Source organism: Agelaius phoeniceus, chromosome 22 (assembly GCF_051311805.1).
Source record: "Agelaius phoeniceus isolate bAgePho1 chromosome 22, bAgePho1.hap1, whole genome shotgun sequence".
Classification (NCBI taxonomy): domain Eukaryota; kingdom Metazoa; phylum Chordata; class Aves; order Passeriformes; family Icteridae; genus Agelaius; species Agelaius phoeniceus.
The window spans coordinates 2,119,243-2,140,471 of NC_135286.1; the positions used below are offsets into that span (position 1 = coordinate 2,119,243).

The following is a 21,229-nucleotide window of genomic DNA, read 5'->3' on the forward strand; positions in this document are numbered from 1 at the left end:
TTACCTCAGCAGGCACCTCGCGGGAGCGTTGTCACCACGTCGCCGGGACTGGCTGGGCTTGCCCACGACAGCTTATTTACTGCCTGTGCACAAGCAGCAGTTGTTAATTAGCGACTTTATTGAGATCCATGCGTCCCTCACGCGTCTCTAAAGCTGCAGCCTGAATAGATCCATCACAATTTGGGAGAAAACGCAGCTGGGCCATCCTGAGGGTCCCTGTGCCGCCCCAGCACGGTGACACAGCCATGGCGATGCCAGAGGATGCTTTGCACCCTCCAGATCTAAAATTGCACGAGCTGAGCTCGTTCCCTGCCTGTTTTTGGGGGATCAGGGCGGCCTGGCACGCACGGGAACGGAAGGATGGGGCAGCCAGACCCTGGGGCAGCATTCCAGGCTGGCACATCCCGGCTGGCATGGCCGGGATCCCTCCAGGGCTTGGCAGGGCTCTGGGAAATCAGCAGGACGCGGGAGCGGCGGCGGTGCCAGCGGCAGGGATGGTGGCAGCGGTCCCGTCTCGTCGCTCTGACCCCGGGCACCTCGCCCTGAGCCAGACTGTCCCCAAGCCACCGCCGAGGCTCAGGGAGGGGACAGCAGCTCCGTGTCACACGGCGGGATGGCCTCGGGGGGTCTGCCCGGAGCTGCTCCCGGGGCCGTGCCCGTGCAGGAGCATCCTTGAGGGACACCCTCCTTCCTTGGGGACACATTCTGGGCAGCGCTGCCACCAGCGCTGCCACCCCCGGGTGCCCTCAGCTGCCTGTGGGCAGGAACAGCCGCTCCACAGGGGGGACAGCCAGGGAATGGGATCCCCCCCAAATCTGGGATTGGGGCCGGAGGGGGGAAGGAGGGCGGGGAGGGAGCGGAGGCGCTGCCGGGGGAGGCGCCCGGAGGAGGAGGAGGAGGAGGAGGAGGAGGAGGAGGAGGGCGGGGATGCGAAGGCGGCCCCCCGGGTTTGGGGGGGGTGCGGGGGGCGGGCAGCGCTTGGGGGGCGGCTCGGGCTCCCCCCGCAGGGAGGCGGGGAAGGCGGCGGGGGCGGCGCGGCGGCTCCCGGTGTCCCGCACTGCACCGGAGCTCCCGGTGTCCCGCGGTGGAGCTGCCGGTGTCCCGCACCCCCCAGAGCCCCGTCCCCGCCGAGCCCCGCGCAGGTGAGCCCCGGGCAGCGCCGCACCGGGGACGGATGGAGCCCCGGCCCTGCGGCGGGACGGGACGGGACGGGACGGGACGAGGGGGATTCCCCGTTAATCCCCGGCGTTAATCACGCCCCGGGGCCGCGGGGACCCGCCGGTGCGGAGGGTGCGGCGCGGGGAAGGCGGGGAGCGGCCGGGGGGAGCTGCGGGGGTGGGCGAGGGCAGTGCCAGGCCAGCGGAGCCGGGGGGCAGCACAAGGGACAAGCGGTGAAGGGGGGTGGAGAGAAGAGCTGGGGGTGCCAGGGAGCCCCGGGCAGGCAGGGCAGGGGTGGCCCCGCTGCCGGGGGTGCCGGGGTCTGTGCGTGGGTGAAGGACGGGGATGTCCCGCTCCGGCAGCAGCTCCGGAGCCGAGGGTGTCCGTCTGTCCCGGCTCCGGGCCCTGCTGCAGCCCCAGCTTGCCTCGTGGCAGGAAGCAGGAGGGAGGCCAGGTCGGGGTGACCTGCAGGGACACCCCCGGGGATCCACACGGGACCGGGAGATGGAACGGGAGGTGCTGAGCCCTTCCCGGGTGGGTACACCCGGTTCCACTCTGGGGAGCTCCAGTCACTGAATTTCTGAGTGTTTGGAGTAAATTCGGGTGCTGGCCTTTGACACCCAGGGATGCTGGGATGCTGTGGCTTGGGCTGGGTGTGGAGCAGAGGGATGGGGACCACAGTGACCCCCCAAAACATCACCGAGCCATGGCCAGGAGGGTCAGTGCCACTCCATGCTGGTGGCTTTCCTGGTGTGGGCAACCTCGTGGGCCACCAGGTGCCCATCTCGGGGTCTCTCCCTTGCAGGTGGCCCTGAGGGCCCTGAGCCTCTGCCACGGGCACCATGAGTGGTCTCTGGGCCCTGGTGCTTGCCGGGCTCCTCAGCGCCTGCCAGGGGATGGAGCTGCTGCCAGCAGAAGGTAAGGACCAGCGGGGGCTTGGGAGCCACCTCCCTCCTCCTCTGTCCCTGCCACAGCTGGGTCAGTGCCAGGGGTGGCAGGGCAGAGATGACAGACACTGTGAGCTGTGCCAGCACCCGAGTGGTGGCTCCAGACTGAGCTCCAGGGCTTTGCTCAGCATCCCCCGTGGGCAGGGGGCCAGGGAGAGCGGATCCGAGTGATCCCAGCTGTGGGGAGCCAGCCTGGGACACCCCAACACCGCCCCCACAGCCTGGCCATGGGCAGGGATGGATGGGGCTGGGCCACTCTGGGGACACTCGGTGACAGCCGGGACAGGGCAGGGTGAGGATGCACGGAGCTCCCGAGGGAGGTTTGGCCATGACCCACACCGTGGTGGAGGGCTGGGGGGGGTCCAGGTGCAGCTGGGGACACGGGGACGGCGGCTGAGGATGGGAAAAGGGATGGGAGCAGGGATAGGGAACAGGGATGGGGAAATGAGGATGGGGACAGGGAACAGGGAACAGGGATGGGGGAACAGGGATGAGAGAACAGGGATGGGGAAATGAGGATGGGAAAAGGGATGGGGAAACGCGGATGGGGACAGGGACAGGGAACAGGGATGGGAGCAGGGACAGGGAACAAGGATGGGAGCAGGGATGGGGAGAGGGATGGGGGAATGGGGATGAGGACAGGGACAAGGAGCAGGGATGGGGGAACAGGGATAGGAATAGGGATAGGGAACAGGGATGGGAGCAGGGATGGAAACAGGGACGGGAACAGAGATGGTCCCGGTGTGGGATGAGCCCCGGGGCCCCGGGGGAGGAGCCACTGGAAGCGACACCGGGGTTGCATCAGGCTCGGAGGGGGTGGAGCGGTGGCTCGGCCCGCGGGGTTTCCCTGGGAGGGGACACTGTCACTGTCACTGTCACTGTCACTGTCACCGTCACTGTCACTGTCACTGTCACTGTCACTGTCACTGTCACCCGCTCCTGCTGCCCGGCACGGTGTGGCCTCGTGTGTCCTGGCCTTTCCTAAGGGACAGAGGGTTGGACAGGCGGGATTTTCCCTTCCCAGGGCTCGGAGAGGCTGCAGAGGGATGGCATGGGGTGGTTTAGGCTCCTTGGTGTCCCCTGCCCTGCTGAGGGTGATGTCAGCGCCGGCGGGAGGGGACACTGTCCTGGCTGTGACATTCTCTGCTGTGACATTGGCCCAGGCATGTCCCCACATCGCTGCTGGCCCCTGGTCAGCCTGGGCCACAAGCCACGGTGGTGCCAAGCTCCTGACAGAAGTGGGGAGGGTCTGGAGGGGGTCAGAGCCCCCCAGGAACATCCTAGCAAGGGGTGGGAGAATCTTTGGTGCCCATCCTGCTCCAGGGCCGCTCTGCATGGAGACAAAACAAATCCTTCCCTCCCCCCTTGTTTACTCCTTTATCTCGCACCTCCCAACATCTGGCGCATCTGGAGGTGGCTCGGTGCTGCCGGGGCTGGGATTTATCCCTGCAAGCAGCAGCAGCACCCCCGTGACCGCTCCTGACACGGCATTTCCTGCTCCTCAGCCTCGGGCTGGACCCTCACGCCTGTCCCGAGGGCCACCGGCTCCGAGCTGTCACCGGGAAGGGGCAGGAAGGGACAGATGTCGATGGCGCTGTGGGTGTCCCTGGCAGCCGTCCCAGTCTCCTGATGCTGATTGCAGCCGCGGGGCTGTCTGCAGGCAAAGCAGCCAGGGCTGGGAAAGCCTTTCACCTGTGGGAGGCAGCAGCGCCAGCTCTGTCCCCTCTGAAGCTCTGTCCCCTCCCAATCTCTGTCCCCTCTGATGCTCTGTCCCCTTCCAAGCTCTGTCCCCTCTGAAGCTCTGTCCCCTTTGATGCTCTGTCCCCTCCCAAGCTCTGTTCCCTCTGATGCTCTGTCCCTCCCAATCTCTGTCCCCTCCCATCTCTGTCCCCTCTGAAGCTCTGTCCCCTCCCAGTCTCTGTCCCCTCCCAAGCTCTGTCCCTTCCCAATCTCTGTCCCCTCCCAGTCTCTGTCCCCTCCCAATCTCTGTCCCCTCCGAAGCTCTGTCCCCTCCCAGCTGCTCCTGGAGCACTCCAGCCTCCTCCTCCCCACTCCCGCGATTGGGGTTTGCTTGCTCAGCGCTGCCTCGGGAAGCTGGGGCTGGCTCCTGGCAGCACCCCCAGACGCTGCTGGGCTTGGGGAGCTCTGTGCGGTGCCACCCTGCTCGTCCCACCGTGCCTGGGGACACGGCAGTGACAGTGATGTGCTGGTTTGCCTCACAGGAGAGCTGTGCCCGCCGCTCTGGGACGAGGATCTGGCTGGGGACAAGTACGAGAATGTCACAGGTAAGGAAAGGCCCTCTCAGGGATCCTCTGACACCCCAGGATGGGCTCTGGGGACTGTCACCTGTGCCAGGGCCAGGTCTCATGTCCCCTGCTCTGTCCTGCAGGTTTTAACCTGGTTAAGAGGTTCGACCTGCTGAAGATCTCGTCGGTCAAGAAGATCCGCAGCGCCCGGGGGCCGGTGGTGCTGCGCCTGGGCACCGTGCCCCTGGTCCAGCCCACGCAGTGAGTGACCCTGGGTGACCTTTCAGGTGGCCTTGGGTGACCTGTGGGGTGGCCCTGAGTGACCCTCAGGTGACCCAAAGCTCCTCCAGGTGTAAATTTGGGGTCTGGGTGCAGCTGGGTGTTCACAGGGGTCTGAGGATGAGGGAGGAGACGAGGATCTGACTCCATGTTTCAGAAGGCTTGATTTATTATTTTATGATATATATTATATTCAAACTATACTAAAAGAATAGAAGAAAGGATTTCATCAGAAGGCTGGCTAAGAATAGAATAGGAAAGAATGATAACAAAGGTTTGTGGCTCGGACTCTCTGTCCGAGCCAGCTGGACTGTGATTGGCCATTAATTAGAAACAACCACATGAGGCCAATCCCAGATGCCCCTGTTGCATTCCACAGCAGCAGATAATCATTGTTTGCATTTTGTTCCTGAGGCCTCTCAGCTTCTCAGGAGGAACAATCCTAAGGAAAGGATTTTCCATAAAAGATGTCTGTGACACTGGGTGGGCTTTGCCCTTAGCTCGTGCCAGGGATGCCAGGCAGCTCTGTGTCACCTGTGGGGACACTGAGGACCCCGAGGCTGCCCCAACACCTTTCTCCTCGAAAGGAAACCCCAGGCTGCCAGGGCTCTGCTGGCTGGTGGCCAAGCCTTGCGCAAGCAGGGCTCTGTGGCTGCTCTGTGGTTGCTCTTGGCAGAGCCTGTGGGGTCCGGACGAGCTCCAGAGGCTCTGAGCAGGCACTGCCGGGTGTGTGGGGCTGCTGGGGGGCACACGGGGCCTGGCCCTTGTCCCCTCAGTGCCCACGGTGCCAGGGCTGGCAGGGATGGTGCAGCGTGGCAGGGCGGGAGCAGATCCATGTCCTCGGGAGCTGCTCCTGCAGGAAATGGCTGTGGCGTGTCCCCACATTGCCCCGGGGCTGGCACAGAGCTGTGCTGGGCATGGGGCTCTCCAGAGGGCCAGGAGATCCAGCCTGGGCAGCCAAATCCTTGGATGGCTGCGGGATGGATGGTGGAGAATCCAGGCTGGTGTTGCTCTTGGCTGGGGCATCCCAAATCCAGCTTTGGGGAGTCTGGAGATGGGCACAGCCCAGGCTGTGAGGTCCCATGGGTGCCCACCCACCTCAGTGCCCTGTCAGGGTGTCCCCGTGCCCCATGGAGAGCAGAGGGCACCGCTGGCCCTGTCCCAGTGCCCATCCCTTGGTCCAGCTCCAGAGCAGTGGCTTGGAAAGCTGCGGGTGCGGAGCCAAGGCTGGGAGCGGAGCGGAGCCCAGAGCAAATATTTCCAGTGGTTGAATGGGCTGTGGGAGAGCTGGGAAAGGCTGCCTGGGCCTCCCTGGGGATGATGGATGCATTTCCTGCCTGCCCTGGGACAAAATTTTGGGATGAGAGCTGCAGCCACACCAGCAGGGGTGACACTGCGGGACAGAACCCACTGTGATGCCATCTGGGGTGCCACCAGTGGGGACAGCTCCTGGCAGGACCCATTGGGGTTGCTGGGGTGGTGCCACCACCTGAAAGTGCCGTGTGGATGGGTGCCACCAGTGGGGACAGTTCATGGCAGGACCCATTGGGGTTGTTGGGACGGTGCCACCACCTGTAAGTGCCCTACGGATGGGTGCCACCCTCCTCGGTGCCAACTCCGTCCCCAGAGCACCCCAAGAGCTGTCCCCACAGGCAGGTGTTCCCGCGGGGGCTGCCCCCCACCTTCACCCTGGTCCTCACCTTGCTGCTGAAGAAGAACAGCACTGGGGAGCACTGGTACCTCTTCCAGGTCACCGACCGCCAGGGATACCCCCAGGTACACCCCGGGGACATGGGGGGACGCCCCAGGAATGAGCAGGAGCTGTCCCTGAGCGCGCCGCTGTCCCCTCTGTGCCCAGCTCTCCCTGTCCGTGCACGGCCCCGAGCGAAGCCTGGAGTTCCAGGCGCGGGCACCGGGTGCCAGCTTCGTCAGCGCCACCTTCGCGGGCAAGGCGGTGGCGTCGCTGTTCGATGGGCGCTGGCACAAGGTGGTGGTGGCCGTGCAGGGCCACGCCGTGTCCGTGCACCTGGACTGCGCCTCCATCGCCTCCAAGCCGCTGGGGCCGCGGAGAGCCCTGGCACCCGAGGGCAACGCCTTCCTGGGGCTGGACGCCGTGCGTGGCACCCCGGTCAGGGTGAGTCGGAGGGGTCAGCGCCACTGAGTGCCAATGGGTGTCCCTGAGTGCCACTGAGTGCCACTGAGTGCCAATGAGTGCCCCTGAGTGCCACTGAGTGCCAATGAGTGCCAATGAGTGCCCCTGGGTGCCACTGAGTGCCAATGAGTGTCCCCGAGTGCCACTGAGTGCTCCTGAGTGCCAATGAGTGCCCCTGAGTGCCCCTGAGTGCCACTGAGTGCCCCTGAATGCCAATGAGTGCCCCTGAGTGCCAATGAGTGTCACTGAGTGCCCCTGAGTGCCAATGAGTGCCAATGAGTGCCAATGAATGCCAATGAGTGCCAATGAGTGCCCCTGGCTCTGCCCGCGGTGTCAAGGCCACCCCTGACCTGTCACCCGTGTCCTGCTGCAGTTTGACATCCAGCAAGCTCAGATCTACTGCGACGCCGAGCTGGCCAGGCAGGAGGGGTGCTGCGAGATCTCGGCCAGCGGGGTGAGTGCCCCTCAGTGCCACTGAGTGTCCCTGAGTGTCCCTGAGCGTCCCTGAGTGCCAATGAGTGTCCCTCAGGGCCCAGGAGTGCCCCTGAGTGCCACTGAGTGCTCTTGAGTGACCCTGAGCACCCCTGAGCACCCCTAAGTGTCCCCACCCCAGCCGCAGACCCTGGAGCTGCCCTGTCCACACTCAGGGTTTTCCCCACAGGGGAAACTGAGGCGCAGCGAGGGCAGGTCTGTCCCCTTTGTGTCACCGCCTCGTGCTGCCCATCCTCACGCCTCCCTCTGACCCCGCTGTCTCCCTGCAGTGCCAGACAGAAACGCCCAAGACCCGCCGGCAAGCGGAGCTGATGCAGAGCAGCAACCTGATCGAGATGGTGCCGCAGCCCGAGGGCAGGGTGTTCACCCGCTGCTTCTGCCTGGAGGAGCCGCTGGGCACCGTGAGCTCTGCCAGTGCCACCCCGGCCCCATCCCAGTCTCCATCCCAGTCTCCATCCCAGTCTCCATCCTCACCCCGTGGCCATCCCGGCCCCTGTTCCCATCTCCATCCCCATCCTGGATCCCCATCCTGGCCCTGTCCCTGTCCCCGAGCTCAGCTCCATCTCCATCCCCAATCTCATCCCAGTCCCCATCCCTGTTTCCATCCCCATTGCTATCCCAGTCCCCATCCCAGTCCCCATCCCATACCTGGCCTGGTGCAGCCACCTTGCTCCAGCCCCTGGAAAATCCTTCCTTACTTTTTCCACCCAGTTTGAGGCTGGGGAGGGAGGGAGGGAGAGAGGGAGGAGTCTGTGACCTGAGGGGACAAGGGACAGGAAGGTCCCACCTGGACAGGGAGGTCCCACCTGGGCAGGGAGGTCCCACCTGGGCAGGGAGGTGTCTGTGACCCGAGGGGCTGAGGGACAGGAAGGTGCCACTGCTGCCTCCTCCTCCTCCCTGGCTTCCTGAGCAGGACAAACCCAGGATTCACGGACAGGCCTGGGATGCTCCAAGCAGGTGCCAGCACCAGCTCTTCCCTCCCTGCAGGAGCCGGGCAGAGCCTCGGGAAGGAGCAGCCTGAGGGACGATGCCAAGGACAAGGTGAGCGTGTGCCAGCCCTGCTGCCCTTCCAGTGCCACCCACGGTGCCACCCTCTGTCCCACACCCAGGCTGGCTCTGTCCCTGCCAATCTGGGATCTCCCAGCGCTGCAGGGACGCCGTGAGGAGCAGCTGCTCTGCTCCCCCTGAGCAGGGATTGAGGCCCCACTGGCTCCGTGCTGCTGCTGGAGCCATCCCAGCTCTGGCCAAGGGCCTCTTTGTTCCCTCCGAGCGACTCCAGAGCACTGCCAGAGCTGGGAAATGTCTCCAGAGCTCCTGTTCCTCATCCCTGAATGTTTCTGGGATCCCTCATCTCACCACAGGGATGTCCCAGGGTGCAGACTGGGGTGGGTGCAGATCTCCAGAGCTCCTGTTCCTCATCCCTGAATGTTTCTGGGATGCCTCATCCCACCACAGGGATGTCCCAGGGTGCAGATTGGGGTGGGGGGTGATACATGGTCTCATAAGCTCTTGGAGATCTATTTCACACCCAAGATAGCTCAGCTAAATTAGAAGGTATAAAATCAGCAGGGTGGCTTCTGTGGGAGTGGTGGAAACAAAAAAGTTTTAGTAAAAGGCAAAATAAAATAATTCTTTACAGAGAAAAACCAAGCCAGGTGCAAAAGGTTCTTGCTCCTGGTAAAACACCTCACAAAAGCAATTAGTTTATTTGTTCTCTTCTTTTTCTAGTAAATTGCTCAGGCACTTTTTTGGTTTCTGTCCAATTGGCCATCCTTAAGTTTGAGGCGAAGTCCCCCAAGTCCTATGAGGTGTCTTTTCAACTAATTAAGGAGAGAAATTTCTGAGCTTTTTTAAGGAGACAAAAGATCGTTTTGTCACTCCTGCAGAGGGGCTGGAGGTCTTGGGGACAGAGCCACATCCTGCCTGTCCCCAGTCCCTGAGTGTCCCCAATCCTATGGATGCTGTGGGTTTTTGGATGCTCTGGGTTGGAGTGCTCTGGGGTTTTGGGGGTGCTGTGATGTTTTGGATGCTGTGGGGTTTTGGGTGCTGTGGGTTTTGGGGTGCTGTGGGGCTTGGGGCATTGTGGAGTTTTGGAGTTCTGTGGGATTTTGGGGTGTTCTGGGGTTTGGGGGTGCTGTGGGGTTTTGGGTGTTGTAGGGTTTGGGGCATTGTGGAGTTTTGGAGTTCTGTGGGGTTTGGGGTGCTCTGGGGTTTGAGGGTGCTGTGGGGTTTTGGGTGTTGTGGGGTTTGGGGCATTGTGGAGTTTTGGAGTTCTGTGGGGTTTTGGGGTGTTCTGGGGTTTGGGGGTGCTGTGGGGTTTGGATTGTTGTGGGGTTTAGGGGTGCTGTGGGGTTTAGGGGTGCTCTTGGTCTTTGGGTGCTCTGGCATTTGGGGTGCCTGGTGTTTGGGGTGCCAGGGGCAGGGCGTGCAGCTGCCCCAAGCTCCCATCCCTGTCTCTTCCAGTGCCCTCCCTGCTCGCCCCAGGTGGCTCCAGGAAATGTGAGTGTGGCACCGGCCATGGGGACCCCGAGCTGGCCAGGCTGGGCTGTGACCTGGGGGTGGCAAAAGCCACTGGGGTGCTGTCACCAGCCCCCCACGACCCCACGGCTCCTCCAGGCCCTGCAACATCTGGAAGGCCCCTGATCCTTTCCAGATGTGGCCCCATTCCTACAGCAACCTCTGGCTGGGGTTTGGGGGGGATGGCAGGGGGTGGCAGCCATTGGGATGCCTCATGCCCCATGGTGGCACTTGGGGACAGAGTGCTGGGACAATGGGAACTGTGCTGGGCTCAGGGCTCTGCTGCTGCCACCTCGGGGGACACCTTTCTCCTGTGTCCACAGGTCACCCTCGGTCCCCCAGGTCCAAAGGTTGGTTTGTCACCTCCCAGGACACCCAGAGCTCCCGCAGGAATGTGGGGATGCTGAGCCAGAGCGTCCCTGCCCGGAGCTGTGGGCACACAGGGGGATGTGGGGACCCTGTGTCTGTCACCTGTGCCCATTTCCACCCATCCTGTGCCCACTTGTCCCCCTCCCTGTACCTGTTTGTCACCCACCCTGTGTCTGTTTGTCCCCCACCCTGTGCCTGTTTTTAATCCACCCTGTGCCCCTTTGTTTGTCACCCACCCTGTGCCCATTTTTCACCCACTCTGTGCCCATTTTTAACCCTCCCTGTGCCCGTTTGTCCCCCACCTGTGCCCGTTTGTCCCCCACCCTGTGCCCATTTGTCACCCACCCTGTGCCCATTTTTAACCCTCCCTGTGCCCATTTTTCACCCTCCCTGTGCCCGTTTGTCACCCACCCTGTGCCCATTTTTAACCCATCCTGTGCCCATTTTTAACCCTCCCTGTGCCCATTTTTCACCCTCCCTGTGCCCGTTTGTCACCCACCCTGTGCCCATTTTTAACCCATCCTGTGCCCATTTGTCCCCCTCCCTGTGCCCACTTGTCACCCACCCTGTGCCCATTTGTCACCCACCCTGTGTCCATTTTTCCCCCTCCCTGTGCCCATTTTTCCCCCACCCTATGCCCATTTTTAACCCACCCCGTGCCCTTTCCCTCCCTCCCTCCCTCTCTCTCTTGCAGGGCACCAAGGGTGAGCGGGGCCTCCCTGGTGCGGCGGGTGGCAAAGGGGAGAAGGGTGACCGTGTGAGTGTCCCCGGTGTCCCCGTCCTGCCTGTCCCCTCCTGCTGGCTCCCTGGCACACAGGGACGCCCTGGGGGTGCCCCTGTGCCCCCAAAGCCCCCACCCTGTCCCTGAGCCGCCTCCCCCCTCCGCAGGGCATGGACTGTGTGCGCACCCACCCCGATGGCCCCGTGCAGGTGAGACCCCCCAAACCCTCCCCAAAGCCCCTCCCCATCCCTCCCTGCCCTCTCACCTCCTCCTCCTCCTCCTCCTCCTCTTCCTCCCAGTGTGCCGAGGGGCCGCGGGGTGAGAAGGGGCAGCGTGGGCAGGTGGTAAGTGACGCTGCGGGGACACTGTGGGGACATTGCAGAGACACTGCGGGGACATTGTGGGGACACTGTGGGGACACTGCGGGGACACTGTGGGGACACTGCAGGGACACTGTGGGGACATTGCGGGGACACTGTGGGGGTCCCCCTGCCCTGGGATGGGGTGGGGGGTCCAGCTCTGCGGTTCCAGCTCCTTGTGGGCATGAGAGGAGCAGGAGGTGACCCTGCAGGAGCCCACCTGGGCACCTGCATGAGACCACCTGAGCACCCACTCAAGCCCACCTGGGCACCTGTACGAGCCCACCTGGGCACCCTCTTTGTCCCCTTTTTCCCATGCAGGGACTCCCAGGCCCAGCTGGCACTGAGGGGCAGAAGGTGAGTCCAGCCCACCTGGGGGTCCTGGCATGGCAGGAGGGACACCTGGGATGGTGGCAGAGATACCAGGACCTGCCAGTACCAACCTTGGGTGACACCACGGGTGACACCAGAGGTGACATCTGTCTGTCCTGCAGGGCCAGAAGGGTGAGAAGGGTGACGGGGGCCTACAGGGCAAGCCCGGGCGCCCTGGGCGTGATGTGAGTAGTGCTGGGGGGTACCTGGGCACCCCTGGGCACCCCCTGGGCATCCCCCAGGCCAGGGGGGTCTGGCCACAGGAGCCTTCAGACCCCACTCCCCTCCTGGCAGGGCCGGCCCGGAGAGATCTGCGTGGTGGGACCCAAGGGACAGAAGGTACCAGGGGGGTTTGGGGGTGACAGGGGGGATATGGGGCACCTGGTGGCACTGCCAGCACTGCCACTCTCCCCTCAATGTCCTGCAGGGTGACCCCGGCCTCGTGGGACCAGAGGGTTTGGCCGGTGAACCAGGACCCCCGGGCATGCCAGGCTCTCCAGGGGTTGGCATTCCAGGGAAGCCGGTGAGGAGCCCTGTGCCAGGGTGGTGTCCCCACGGTGGCATTGCCATGGGACGGGCAAGGTGCCACCCCACAGCCAGAGCTGGCTGGCCAGGGCACCCCAGCAGGGTTCACACCTCCCTTTGTCCCTTTCAGGGTGACCCTGGTGGCCCCCCAGGTCCGAAGGGAAAGAAGGTGAGTGCAGGGAAAGGGGTCCCAGGTGCCCCCCAGTGCTGGGAATCCCATCCAGAGCTGGATCCACCAGAGCTGAGCTGCAGCCTCAGCCACTGTGGGTGGCCCAAGGACCTGGCTTGGGGGGCAGGACACCCCCAGAGGGACAGGGATGTCACACCCAGGGCTGTGGTGTCCCCTGGCTGAGCTCAGGATTTCCCATCTCTGGCTCCAGGGCAGCCCGGGAGCTCCTGGACCCGGAGGATCGCCTGGGACACCCGTGAGTAGCAGAGGCAGGAGCCAAAGCCGGGGTCAGGGCCGGGTTTTTGGCTCGGGGTTGGGGCTGCTTGGCCAGAGAGGGGCTGGGATCAGAGCCCAGGAGCTGAGAGGGCTTTGGTAAATGAGGGAACTGAGAGGACTTTGGGAAAAGTGGGAGCTGAGAGGGATTTGGGAAAAGCAGAAGCTGAGAGGGCTTTAGGAAAACTGGGAGCTGAGAGGGATTTGGGAAAACTGGGAGCTGAGAGGGATTTGGGAAAACTGGGAGCTGAGAGGGCTCTGGGAAAAGTGGGAGCTGAGAGAGCTTTGGGAAATGAGGGAGCTGAAACGGCTTTAGAAAAAGCAGGAGCTGAGAGGGCTTTGGAAAAAGTTGGGAGCTTTGGGAAAACCGGGAGCGTTGCTCGGGGCCGGGATCACCCCGCTGAGGGTGCAGGGTGGCACTGCTGGAGCACAGCGTGGCCTCCCTGGAGCAGCCCCGTCCCTGCTTTGCTCCTGCAGGGTCCTCCCGGAGCACTGGGGCCGAAAGGAGACAAGGTGGGTGCAGTGACGGGGTGGGTACGGTGACACACAGTGACACAGTGGGTACGGTGACACCACGGGTACGGTGACACCACGGGTACGGTGACACCACGGGTACGGTGACACGGTGGCCACGGGCACATCCCCCGGCCCTGGGGCTGCCTGGGACGTCCTGGGGGCCACCACAGGCTCTGTGTCACTGCTGTCACCGGGCAGGGCGAGCCGTGCCAGGCGTGTCCCACCGAGGGGACGCTCGGTGCCATCGGAATTCCCGGGATTCCCGGCCAGCCGGGGCCGCGGGGGGAGCCCGGAGCGCCCGGCAGGGACGGGATCTCGGTGAGTCTGAACCCGATGGGGATGGGGGGCAGAGCGGTGTCACCTCAGCATCCCTGATGTTCCCTCTGTTTCCCCTTTCCCAGGACACACCCGGCCCCGCAGGACCCAAAGGGGACAGGGTAGGTGACACGGGCTGGGCTGGCTTGTCCCCACCTGGGGGACACCGAGCAGCGCCCATCTCCTGCTTTTCCTTCTCAGGGCGATCCCGGCATCCAGGGCATGAAAGGCGACAAGGTGAGTGTGTGACCCTCCGTGCCACCCCTTGCTCGGCCACTGCAGCCCCTGAGCTGTCCCCTGCTGTCCCCACCAGGGGGACTCGTGCCAGCCCTGCGATCATCTCCGCGTCCTCGCCGCGCTGCGCCTCGAGGGGGAGCCGGGGCTGCCGGTGAGCGGCGGGGAGGGACCCCCCTGTCCCGGGCTGGGGTTGGGACCTGGGTGTTGTCACCTGGGCAGGGTGACAACCTGGGGTGCTCTGGGTGCCGGGACAGTGACCACACGTGTGTCCAGCAGGGCCAGGAGGGGCTGTCCGAGCTGGCCGGGATCAAGGGTGACAAGGTGAGTGACCCCTGTCCCCTCTGGACATCCCAGGCTTGGCTGATCCCGAGCCTAATTCTGATCCTGGCCCTGCTCTGTTTCAGGGGGACAGTGGCCATGTGGGACCCACGGGCAGGCCGGTGAGTGGGGACACTGTGGGGGTGGGTCTGGGATGTCAGAGCTGAGTTTTGGGGACCGTGGTGTCACCTGTGCTGTGGATGCTCCGTGCAGGGAATGCCAGGAGAGAAGGGAGACCCAGGTGTGAGGGGGCTCAAGGGAGAGAAGGTGGGTGCAGCACTGGGGACACCCCTGTCCCTGCTCTGTCCCTGCCCTGTCCCTGCCCTGTCCCTGCTCTGTCCCTGCCCTGTCCCTGCCTTGTCCCTGCTCTGTCCCTGCCCTGTCCCTGCCCTGTCCCTGCCCTGTCCCTGCTGAAATCTGGGCTGGAGAGGTCAGGGGGCCGTGTCCAGGTCCCCAAGGCCACCTCCCAGCCAGGATGTCCCCCTGCAGGGTGACCAATGCGGGCAGTGCCCTCCCACCCCTCAAGCCCTCCAAGGGACAGCGACAGTGGTGGCAGTGCCGGGGCCACCGGGTGAGAGGGGTCCTGCTGGCCCCTCGGGCAGAGCGGTGAGTGCCCCCCGTGCCCCCCGTGCCCCCCGTGCCCGTTTTTGGGGGGGATGCCCCACCCTGACCCCTTGCTGCGTTTCCCCAGGGCAGACCCGGCGAGGCCGGTGACAAGGGACAGAAGGTGAGCAGAGGGGCTCGGGGTGGCTCAGCGGTGACAGAGGGCACTGTGACCTCTGTGTGTCGTGTGTCCCCTCCCTCCCCACGCCACCTTTGTCCCCTCTCTTTGCCAGGGTGACGCTGGCAGCCCGGGGGACCCGGGCACGCCGGGCATGGCCGGTGTCCCGGGGCTGGCGGGTGAGCCTGGCATCAGGGGACCAGCTGGTCCTAAAGGTGACAAGGTGAGGACAGCCCCAGTTCTGGGCAGCTGGACCCTGTCCCTGCAGTGCCACCCACCCCTCTGTCACTCTCCTGTCCCCTCCCTGCAGGGAGAACCATGTGAGCCTCACCCCGCCATGCTTGGGCACCTCCTGGACGCCAAGGGCATCCCAGGAAAAGCTGTGGGCATCCCGGGAAAAGCTGGGCCCAAAGGGGAGCAGGGCCCACCGGGCATCGGGCAGCCTGGCAGACCCGTGAGTGTCCCCTCCCCATGGCCACAGAGCCCCATGGCCACAGAGCCCCTGGCACCGTGCCCTCGGGGTGACCCTGCTGTGTTTTAGGGCAAGCCGGGGCTGCCGGGGGTGCCGGGTCCTGCCGGGCCCAAGGGGCTGCAGGTGAGTGGGGTGCAGGGGTGGGGTGCTGGGGACAGCTCAGCGTCCCCTCTGTGTCCCCAATGGGGTCCTGGGGACACCTCAGTGCCCCTCTGTGTCCCCAGTGGGGTCCTGGGCACACCTCCCTGCCCCTCTGTGTCCATAGGGTGAGCCAGGACCTCGGGGGATCAGCCAGCCAGGACCACAGGTGGGTTTTGGGGTGCCTGTGCTGTCCCCTGCTGTCCCCTGCCGGGTGGCTCTGGTGCCTTTCACACCCTCTGCTTTCCCCAGGGAGACCCCGGGAGCCCCGGACCCCCCGGACCCCCTGTGAGTAGAGTTTGGGGTGGGCTTTTGGGGCGCCCAGCCCTGGCTGATGGGGTCACACCCCTGCCAGCCCTCTGTGTGCCTCGTGGTGGCTCTGGGGACAGCATTGTCCCCGCCATGGGGGGGGAACCAACACCCTGTCCTGCCCCCAGGGCCCCCCAGGACCGCAGGGACCCCCGGGGATGGCAGCAGAGAAAGGTGCCAAGGTAAGGGAGTGTCCCCCAACCCTCAGTGTGCCCTCGGTGTGTCTCCTGTCTCACACAGGAAGGCAGGAGCCTCCCCTGAAATGGAGAATGTGAACCCTCCCCACCCCTCTGAATTGCTATAAACTTTAAATTAAGGGGCTCTCAGGCAAAAATATGAGAGCAGGAAACAACAGTTCTTTAATAGGGAAAGGAAAAAAAATAAAAGGATAAAATAAACAATGCGGTGAACTAAAGCAACAGTGCCAGAGTCAGAACCCAGCCTGACACCCTGTGGGTCAGGCTGTTGGCAGCAGAACCATTGGAATTGTGGCTCAGCCCTCCTGCAGTGCCAGGGCTGGTTCTGCTGGAGCAGGGATCCTGGAGAAAGGTGCAGTCTCTGCCTCTGCAGATCCAGGGCAAGAGGCAGCTGCTGTTCCTCTGGGCAATCCAGTGCAGAAAAGCTGTGCTGGCGTTCCAGAATCTCCAGATTCTATCTGGGTAGGAATGTTTGAAATCTCCAGATTCTATCCAGGTAGGAATGTTTGAAATCTCAGATTCTATCCAGGTAGGAATGCTTGGCTCCTCCCTCTGGGCTCCCATCTGCCAATGGGATGCTGTAGTTCTTATCAGCCATGCAGGGACATTCCAGAGCTGTTAACAGCAGGTGTCCCCTCCCGAGGGAGGAGTGATTGTGGTCACTCAGAGAGAGATAAGGCAAACTGCCCACTTGACCAAGGCAATCTGCCATGCAGATGGTGATAGAAAACATCTTGCATTGCAATCTTCAACACCCATGCTCCCCATTCCTGCTGTCCTTCCTCTGCAGGGCTCTCCGGGCCCCAAAGGTGCCACGGGACCCCCTGGGCCACCAGGGAGCAGCATCACAGGGCCACCGGTAGGTCCCGCCCTGGGGCTGGGCAGTGCCACCCTGCTGGCACCTTGATCCTGGTGCAGCCAGGCACTTCCCTCACCCTCCTCTTCCTCGCAGGGCCCCGAGGGGCAGCGGGGGCTCCCTGGCTCCAGCGGGCAGCCGGTAGGTGAGGGGGGTGCCAGGAGGGGGTGCCAGGGGTGTGGGGGGTGTGACAGTGGTCACAGGGGTCCCAGGATGAGGGAAGAGACGAGGATCTGACTCCATGTTTGAGAAGGCTTGATTTATTATTTTATGATATATATCATATTAAATAGATATATATAATATATAATATAATATATTAATATGTATTATATTATATATAATATATATTTAATATATATTATAATACATATATAATTCTATAATAATATTATAGACTTATATATAATATATAAGTTTTATATATCATATATTTAATATAATATATTAAATATATAATATAATATAATATAATATAATATAATATAATATAATATAATGTAATATAATATAATATAATATAATATAATATATATTATATTATAACTATACTAAAAGAATAGAAAAACTATACTAAAAGAATAGAAGAAAGGATTTCATCAGAAGGCTGGCTAAGAATAGCAAAAGAAGGAATGATAACAAAGGCTTGTGTCTCAGACAGAGAGTCCGAGCCAGCTGGGCTGTGATTGGCCATTAATTAGAAACAACCACATGAGGCCAATCCCAGATGCACCTGTTGCATTCCACAGCAGCAGATAACCATTGGTTACATTTTGTTCCTGAGGCCTCTCAGCTTCTCAGGAGAAAAAATCCTAAGGAAAGGGATTTTTCATAAAATGTGTCTGCGTCAGGGGGGCACTGGGGGTTGCCCTCACTGTGATTGGCCATTAATTAATGCCCTAACACCCATCTCTGTTTCCCTCTGGCAGGGGGAGAAGGGTGCCCAGGGAGAGAAGGTGAGTGGGGGTGTCCGGGTGGAGCCATGCCCCCCGTGCCACCCCAAACCCGCCCTGCCCTCACCCCCTGTGCCCACAGGGAGACCCTGGCGAGTGCTCCTGCCCCTCCAGCCCCCGCCAGGACCCCAGCTACAACGGGATGCCGGTGAGTGTCACCCCCCTGGCACCGTGCCACCCTCATGGGCACCCCCAGCCCTGTTCCACCCTCTGGGATTCTCTCACCCTCAGGGAGCACCAGGATTATGGACTGGGATGTCCTGGCAGCCCCAGCCTGGCCCTCAGGTCGGTGCCACCCCTGTCACCCCCTCACCCCTCACCCCTCACCCCTCTCTGATTGGTTTTTGGGGTCTTTCAGGGCCCTCCTGGAGCTCCTGGTCCCCCCGGGCCGCCCGGTGCCCCCGGTCGCCAGGTGAGCGCTGGGAGAGGGGAGCGGGGCCCATCCTGAGCTTTCAGGGCAGGGTTTGAATATTCCCCTGGGATTTAGGGAATGCCAGGACACAACGGCCTCCCCGGACTGCCTGGACCGGCTGGAGACCTGGTAGGTGGTGGCAATTCCCGTGGCAATGTCCCCCTGTCCCCATGGCGGGGACAATCCCTCCCTCCATCCCTCCCTCCATCCCTCCCTCCCTCTCTTCCAGGGACCTCTGGCCGTCATGGCTGAGAGGAACATCGAGGTGCTGAAGGTGAGAGGGTGGGGACGGGGTCACCCTCCTGCCTTTGGGGACCCCTCAGAGCACCCCCTGACTCCCCTTTCCCCCCCCTTTTCCAGACTCTCTGCGGGGACTGTGCCCAGCTGCAGGCAGCCCTGGAAGCTCCCGAGGGAGTGGAGGGGGAGAAAGGGGATGGGGGCATGCCAGGCGCCCCTGGCAGCGAGAACTGTGCCAGGGTGAGTTTCTGAGTGGGGATTTGGGTGCCAGGATGTGCGGGGTGGGGTTGGAGAGACGCCCCCAAGTCCCAGGGAATTGGATTTGGTGGCAGTTGGGGTGGAGGGGGAGAAAGGGGATGGGGATGAGGGAAGAGATGAGAATCTTGACTCCATGTTTCAGAAGGCTTGATTTATTATTTTATGATATATATTATATTAAAACTATCCCAAAAGAATAAAGAAAGGATTTCATCAGAAGGCTGGCTAAGAATAGAATAGGAAAGAATGATAACAAAGGCTTGTGGCTCAAACTCTCTGTCTGAGCCAGCTGGGCTGTGATTGGCCATTAATTAGAAACAACCACACGAGCCCAATCCCAGATGCACCTGTTGCATTCCACAGCAGCAGATAACCATTGTTTGCATTTTGTTCCTGAGGCCTCTCAGCTTCTCAGGAGAAAAAAAAAAATCCTGGCAGAAAGATTTTTCATCAAACGTGTCTGCGACACCGGGGAATTGGATTTGGTGGGATTTGGGGGAAGTGCCGCCCTCTGGGGACACTGGCCCCTCTGGGAGCGTGGGCACAGCCCCAGTGAGGATCCCAGGGAGGAGGGACAGGCGGGTCCTTTGTCACGCTGGGTGACTCCGGGGCTCTCTTGCAGTGCCTTGCGCAGTTCCCGCGAGCGGAGGAGGCGCGGGTGAGTGGCAAGAATTAAATTGTTTAACCAGTCCTGGTGCCCAGGGACGGCCCCTGCTGGGCACCCAGCACCGTGGGGGCTTTGGGGAGGCTTGGCAGGGCTCAGCGTGGGTGGCAGCGCCATCCCGGTGTCCTGACGTGTCCCCACCCTCCGCAGGGTGACAGCCCTGACTGCGCGGGTCACCCCGGGCTGCCGGGAGCGCCGGGGATGCCAGGAGAGCGAGGAGAGCAGGTGGGTGAGCCCCGACCCATCCTCGCCGGCCAGCCCAGCCCTTCCTGGGCGCTGTGCCACGTCCCGTGGTGCTGTCCCCACCTCGGTGGTCACACCTGGCACCTCCATCCCCACCTCAGGGCTCCCCAGGGCTGCGTGGACCCCCAGGACCACCCGGACCCATTGTGAGTACCCCTGCCCGGGCTGGGGGGGGTCTGGGGGGCTCAGAGCCCCTCAAAGCAAAGGTTGCCAAAGGGACCTGGCACCCTGCCCTGAGGCAGAGGGCCATGGCCGTGGTGAGGTGTGACATGGCACGGCACGGATGTCCCCACGGATGTCCCCAGGGAGGCTGGAGAAGGAGGTGACGCTGCTGCCAGCCCGGAGGTGGAGCAGGAGCTCTGTGGCACCCCCAGGGCTCAGGCCAGGCTCCCCAGCTCCTTTTCCAAGCTGTGACCTCCCTGTTTCTCCCCTCAGGGCCCCCCAGGCTTTCCCGGAACGCCGGGCGCCCCCGGACTGCCCGTAAGAACCCAGCACGGCTCCGCTCTGTGCCCCTTGTGTCGCTGCCGCTTGGTTTGGCTGTGTCCCCTGTCCCTGTCCCTGCTGGGGACAGCCCAGCACAGCTGCCCCTCCCCTTCCACTCCATCTCCATCCCACCATTCCCACTCCTCCATCCCAAAGCAGGGGGTCCCGGCGGGCCCGGATTTGTCTGGGATGATTTGGGGATGATCTTCCTCAGCTCAGGGACCTGGTGGTGGCACTCGCCACCTGCTGGGTCCCCTCGGCACCGCGGGAGCTGGTGTGGCTCCAGGGAGGTGCCACCTGGGCCAGGTGACCCTGTCACAGCTCCCCTGATGGCCACCAGGGACACCAGGAGGATCCCGTGTGTGGCCTGAGCTCCTCCTCTGGTCACTCCTGTGTGGTCACTCAGCCTCCACCTCCATCTCCATCTTCATCTCCATCTTCATCCTCACTTCCACCTCCATCTCCATCTTCATCTCCATCCTCACCTCCACCAGCATCTCCATCTTCATCTCCATCCTCATCCTCCCCTCCACCTCCATCTCCACCCTCCTGCTGCCCCCTGCTCCCTGCCCACAGGAGCCGGTGGCGGGGCTGTGCCGGCGGCTCTCGGAGGATCCCGCGCTCCTGCTCGTGTCCCCTCGTCCACTAATGTCACCGTCACCCCAGGGCCTCTCTGGGGCTCTCTGTGGGCCGTGCTCTGCGGTGTGCCAGCGTGTCCTGTCCTTCTCTGTCCCCTCGGTGCCACATCACCCCACTAACCCACCCCGTGGCGCCCCAGGCTGTCCCTGTGTCACCCTGGGAGGACGGGGGGCACCAGGCTGGAGCTGAGGGCTGCAGCCAGACCTGGGCACCCCACACAGCCCCCCCGGGGCTGGCATTTCCATGGCACCAGGGTTTGAGCGTCCCCACCACGCCTGGGCACCCACCCCGGTGCCCGCAGGGGTGGAGGGAGCCCAGGCAGGTCCCAGCAGGCTGGCAGAGGTCACCGAGCCCACGGGCTGTGCCCAGGTCCTGCTGCCAGGTGGGCACAGCCCTGGGAGGGGCTCTGGGAGGACCCCCCTGCATCTCCTCTCTTCTCCCCACCAAGGGTCTGCAAGGGGAGCGTGGCCCTACCGGGCTGGCTGGAGCCAAGGGGGAGCCGGTGAGTGCTGTGGGACCAGGGGACAGGGGGACACTGGTGGCCCGTGGGGTGGCACCTGGCCGGGGCGCTGCAGGTGCTTCAATGTCATCCTCACACACAGGGACCTCCAGGACAACCTGGATACCCCGGGGCCACGGGGCCCCCCGGCCTTCCTGTGAGTACTGGGGGGACCAGGCAGCC

At 62.8% G+C, this 21,229-nt stretch overlaps 1 protein-coding gene across 3 annotated transcripts in view; it reads left to right on the forward strand.

The window, feature by feature from the left end:
* The window catches only part of COL16A1 (collagen type XVI alpha 1 chain), a 28,477-nt gene that overhangs the window by 1,469 nt on the left and 5,779 nt on the right, over positions 1 to 21,229 (forward strand). Inside the window, exons 1-51 of one of the 3 annotated variants that reach the window (XM_077189560.1) lie at positions 1,015 to 1,142; positions 1,964 to 2,076; positions 4,328 to 4,390; positions 4,495 to 4,612; positions 6,283 to 6,406; positions 6,489 to 6,764; positions 7,156 to 7,236; positions 7,544 to 7,675; positions 8,262 to 8,315; positions 9,738 to 9,773; positions 10,115 to 10,141; positions 10,855 to 10,917; positions 11,049 to 11,090; positions 11,181 to 11,225; positions 11,562 to 11,597; positions 11,735 to 11,797; positions 11,907 to 11,951; positions 12,040 to 12,135; positions 12,268 to 12,306; positions 12,518 to 12,562; positions 13,057 to 13,092; positions 13,294 to 13,413; positions 13,497 to 13,532; positions 13,612 to 13,647; positions 13,724 to 13,798; positions 13,921 to 13,968; positions 14,052 to 14,087; positions 14,179 to 14,232; positions 14,455 to 14,571; positions 14,657 to 14,692; positions 14,802 to 14,909; positions 14,997 to 15,140; positions 15,228 to 15,281; positions 15,424 to 15,465; positions 15,549 to 15,584; positions 15,734 to 15,787; positions 16,593 to 16,661; positions 16,755 to 16,799; positions 17,588 to 17,614; positions 17,694 to 17,759; positions 17,843 to 17,896; positions 17,970 to 18,023; positions 18,099 to 18,152; positions 18,253 to 18,297; positions 18,384 to 18,500; positions 19,141 to 19,176; positions 19,333 to 19,407; positions 19,527 to 19,571; positions 19,861 to 19,905; positions 20,996 to 21,049; positions 21,150 to 21,203. In XM_077189560.1, coding sequence (XP_077045675.1) covers positions 2,001 to 2,076; positions 4,328 to 4,390; positions 4,495 to 4,612; positions 6,283 to 6,406; positions 6,489 to 6,764; positions 7,156 to 7,236; positions 7,544 to 7,675; positions 8,262 to 8,315; positions 9,738 to 9,773; positions 10,115 to 10,141; positions 10,855 to 10,917; positions 11,049 to 11,090; positions 11,181 to 11,225; positions 11,562 to 11,597; positions 11,735 to 11,797; positions 11,907 to 11,951; positions 12,040 to 12,135; positions 12,268 to 12,306; positions 12,518 to 12,562; positions 13,057 to 13,092; positions 13,294 to 13,413; positions 13,497 to 13,532; positions 13,612 to 13,647; positions 13,724 to 13,798; positions 13,921 to 13,968; positions 14,052 to 14,087; positions 14,179 to 14,232; positions 14,455 to 14,571; positions 14,657 to 14,692; positions 14,802 to 14,909; positions 14,997 to 15,140; positions 15,228 to 15,281; positions 15,424 to 15,465; positions 15,549 to 15,584; positions 15,734 to 15,787; positions 16,593 to 16,661; positions 16,755 to 16,799; positions 17,588 to 17,614; positions 17,694 to 17,759; positions 17,843 to 17,896; positions 17,970 to 18,023; positions 18,099 to 18,152; positions 18,253 to 18,297; positions 18,384 to 18,500; positions 19,141 to 19,176; positions 19,333 to 19,407; positions 19,527 to 19,571; positions 19,861 to 19,905; positions 20,996 to 21,049; positions 21,150 to 21,203 — 3,333 coding nt within the window. In that variant the 5' untranslated portion in view covers positions 1,015 to 1,142; positions 1,964 to 2,000. Of the gene's footprint in view, positions 1 to 1,014; positions 1,143 to 1,963; positions 2,077 to 4,327; positions 4,391 to 4,494; positions 4,613 to 6,282; positions 6,407 to 6,488; positions 6,765 to 7,155; positions 7,237 to 7,543; positions 7,676 to 8,261; positions 8,316 to 9,737; positions 9,774 to 10,114; positions 10,142 to 10,854; positions 10,918 to 11,048; positions 11,091 to 11,180; positions 11,226 to 11,561; positions 11,598 to 11,734; positions 11,798 to 11,906; positions 11,952 to 12,039; positions 12,136 to 12,267; positions 12,307 to 12,517; positions 12,563 to 13,056; positions 13,093 to 13,293; positions 13,414 to 13,496; positions 13,533 to 13,611; positions 13,648 to 13,723; positions 13,799 to 13,920; positions 13,969 to 14,051; positions 14,088 to 14,178; positions 14,233 to 14,454; positions 14,572 to 14,656; positions 14,693 to 14,801; positions 14,910 to 14,996; positions 15,141 to 15,227; positions 15,282 to 15,423; positions 15,466 to 15,548; positions 15,585 to 15,733; positions 15,788 to 16,592; positions 16,662 to 16,754; positions 16,800 to 17,587; positions 17,615 to 17,693; positions 17,760 to 17,842; positions 17,897 to 17,969; positions 18,024 to 18,098; positions 18,153 to 18,252; positions 18,298 to 18,383; positions 18,501 to 19,140; positions 19,177 to 19,332; positions 19,408 to 19,526; positions 19,572 to 19,860; positions 19,906 to 20,995; positions 21,050 to 21,149; positions 21,204 to 21,229 lie in introns of those variants that run through there. The other 2 variants (XM_077189562.1, XM_077189561.1) reach the window with 2 other exon arrangements.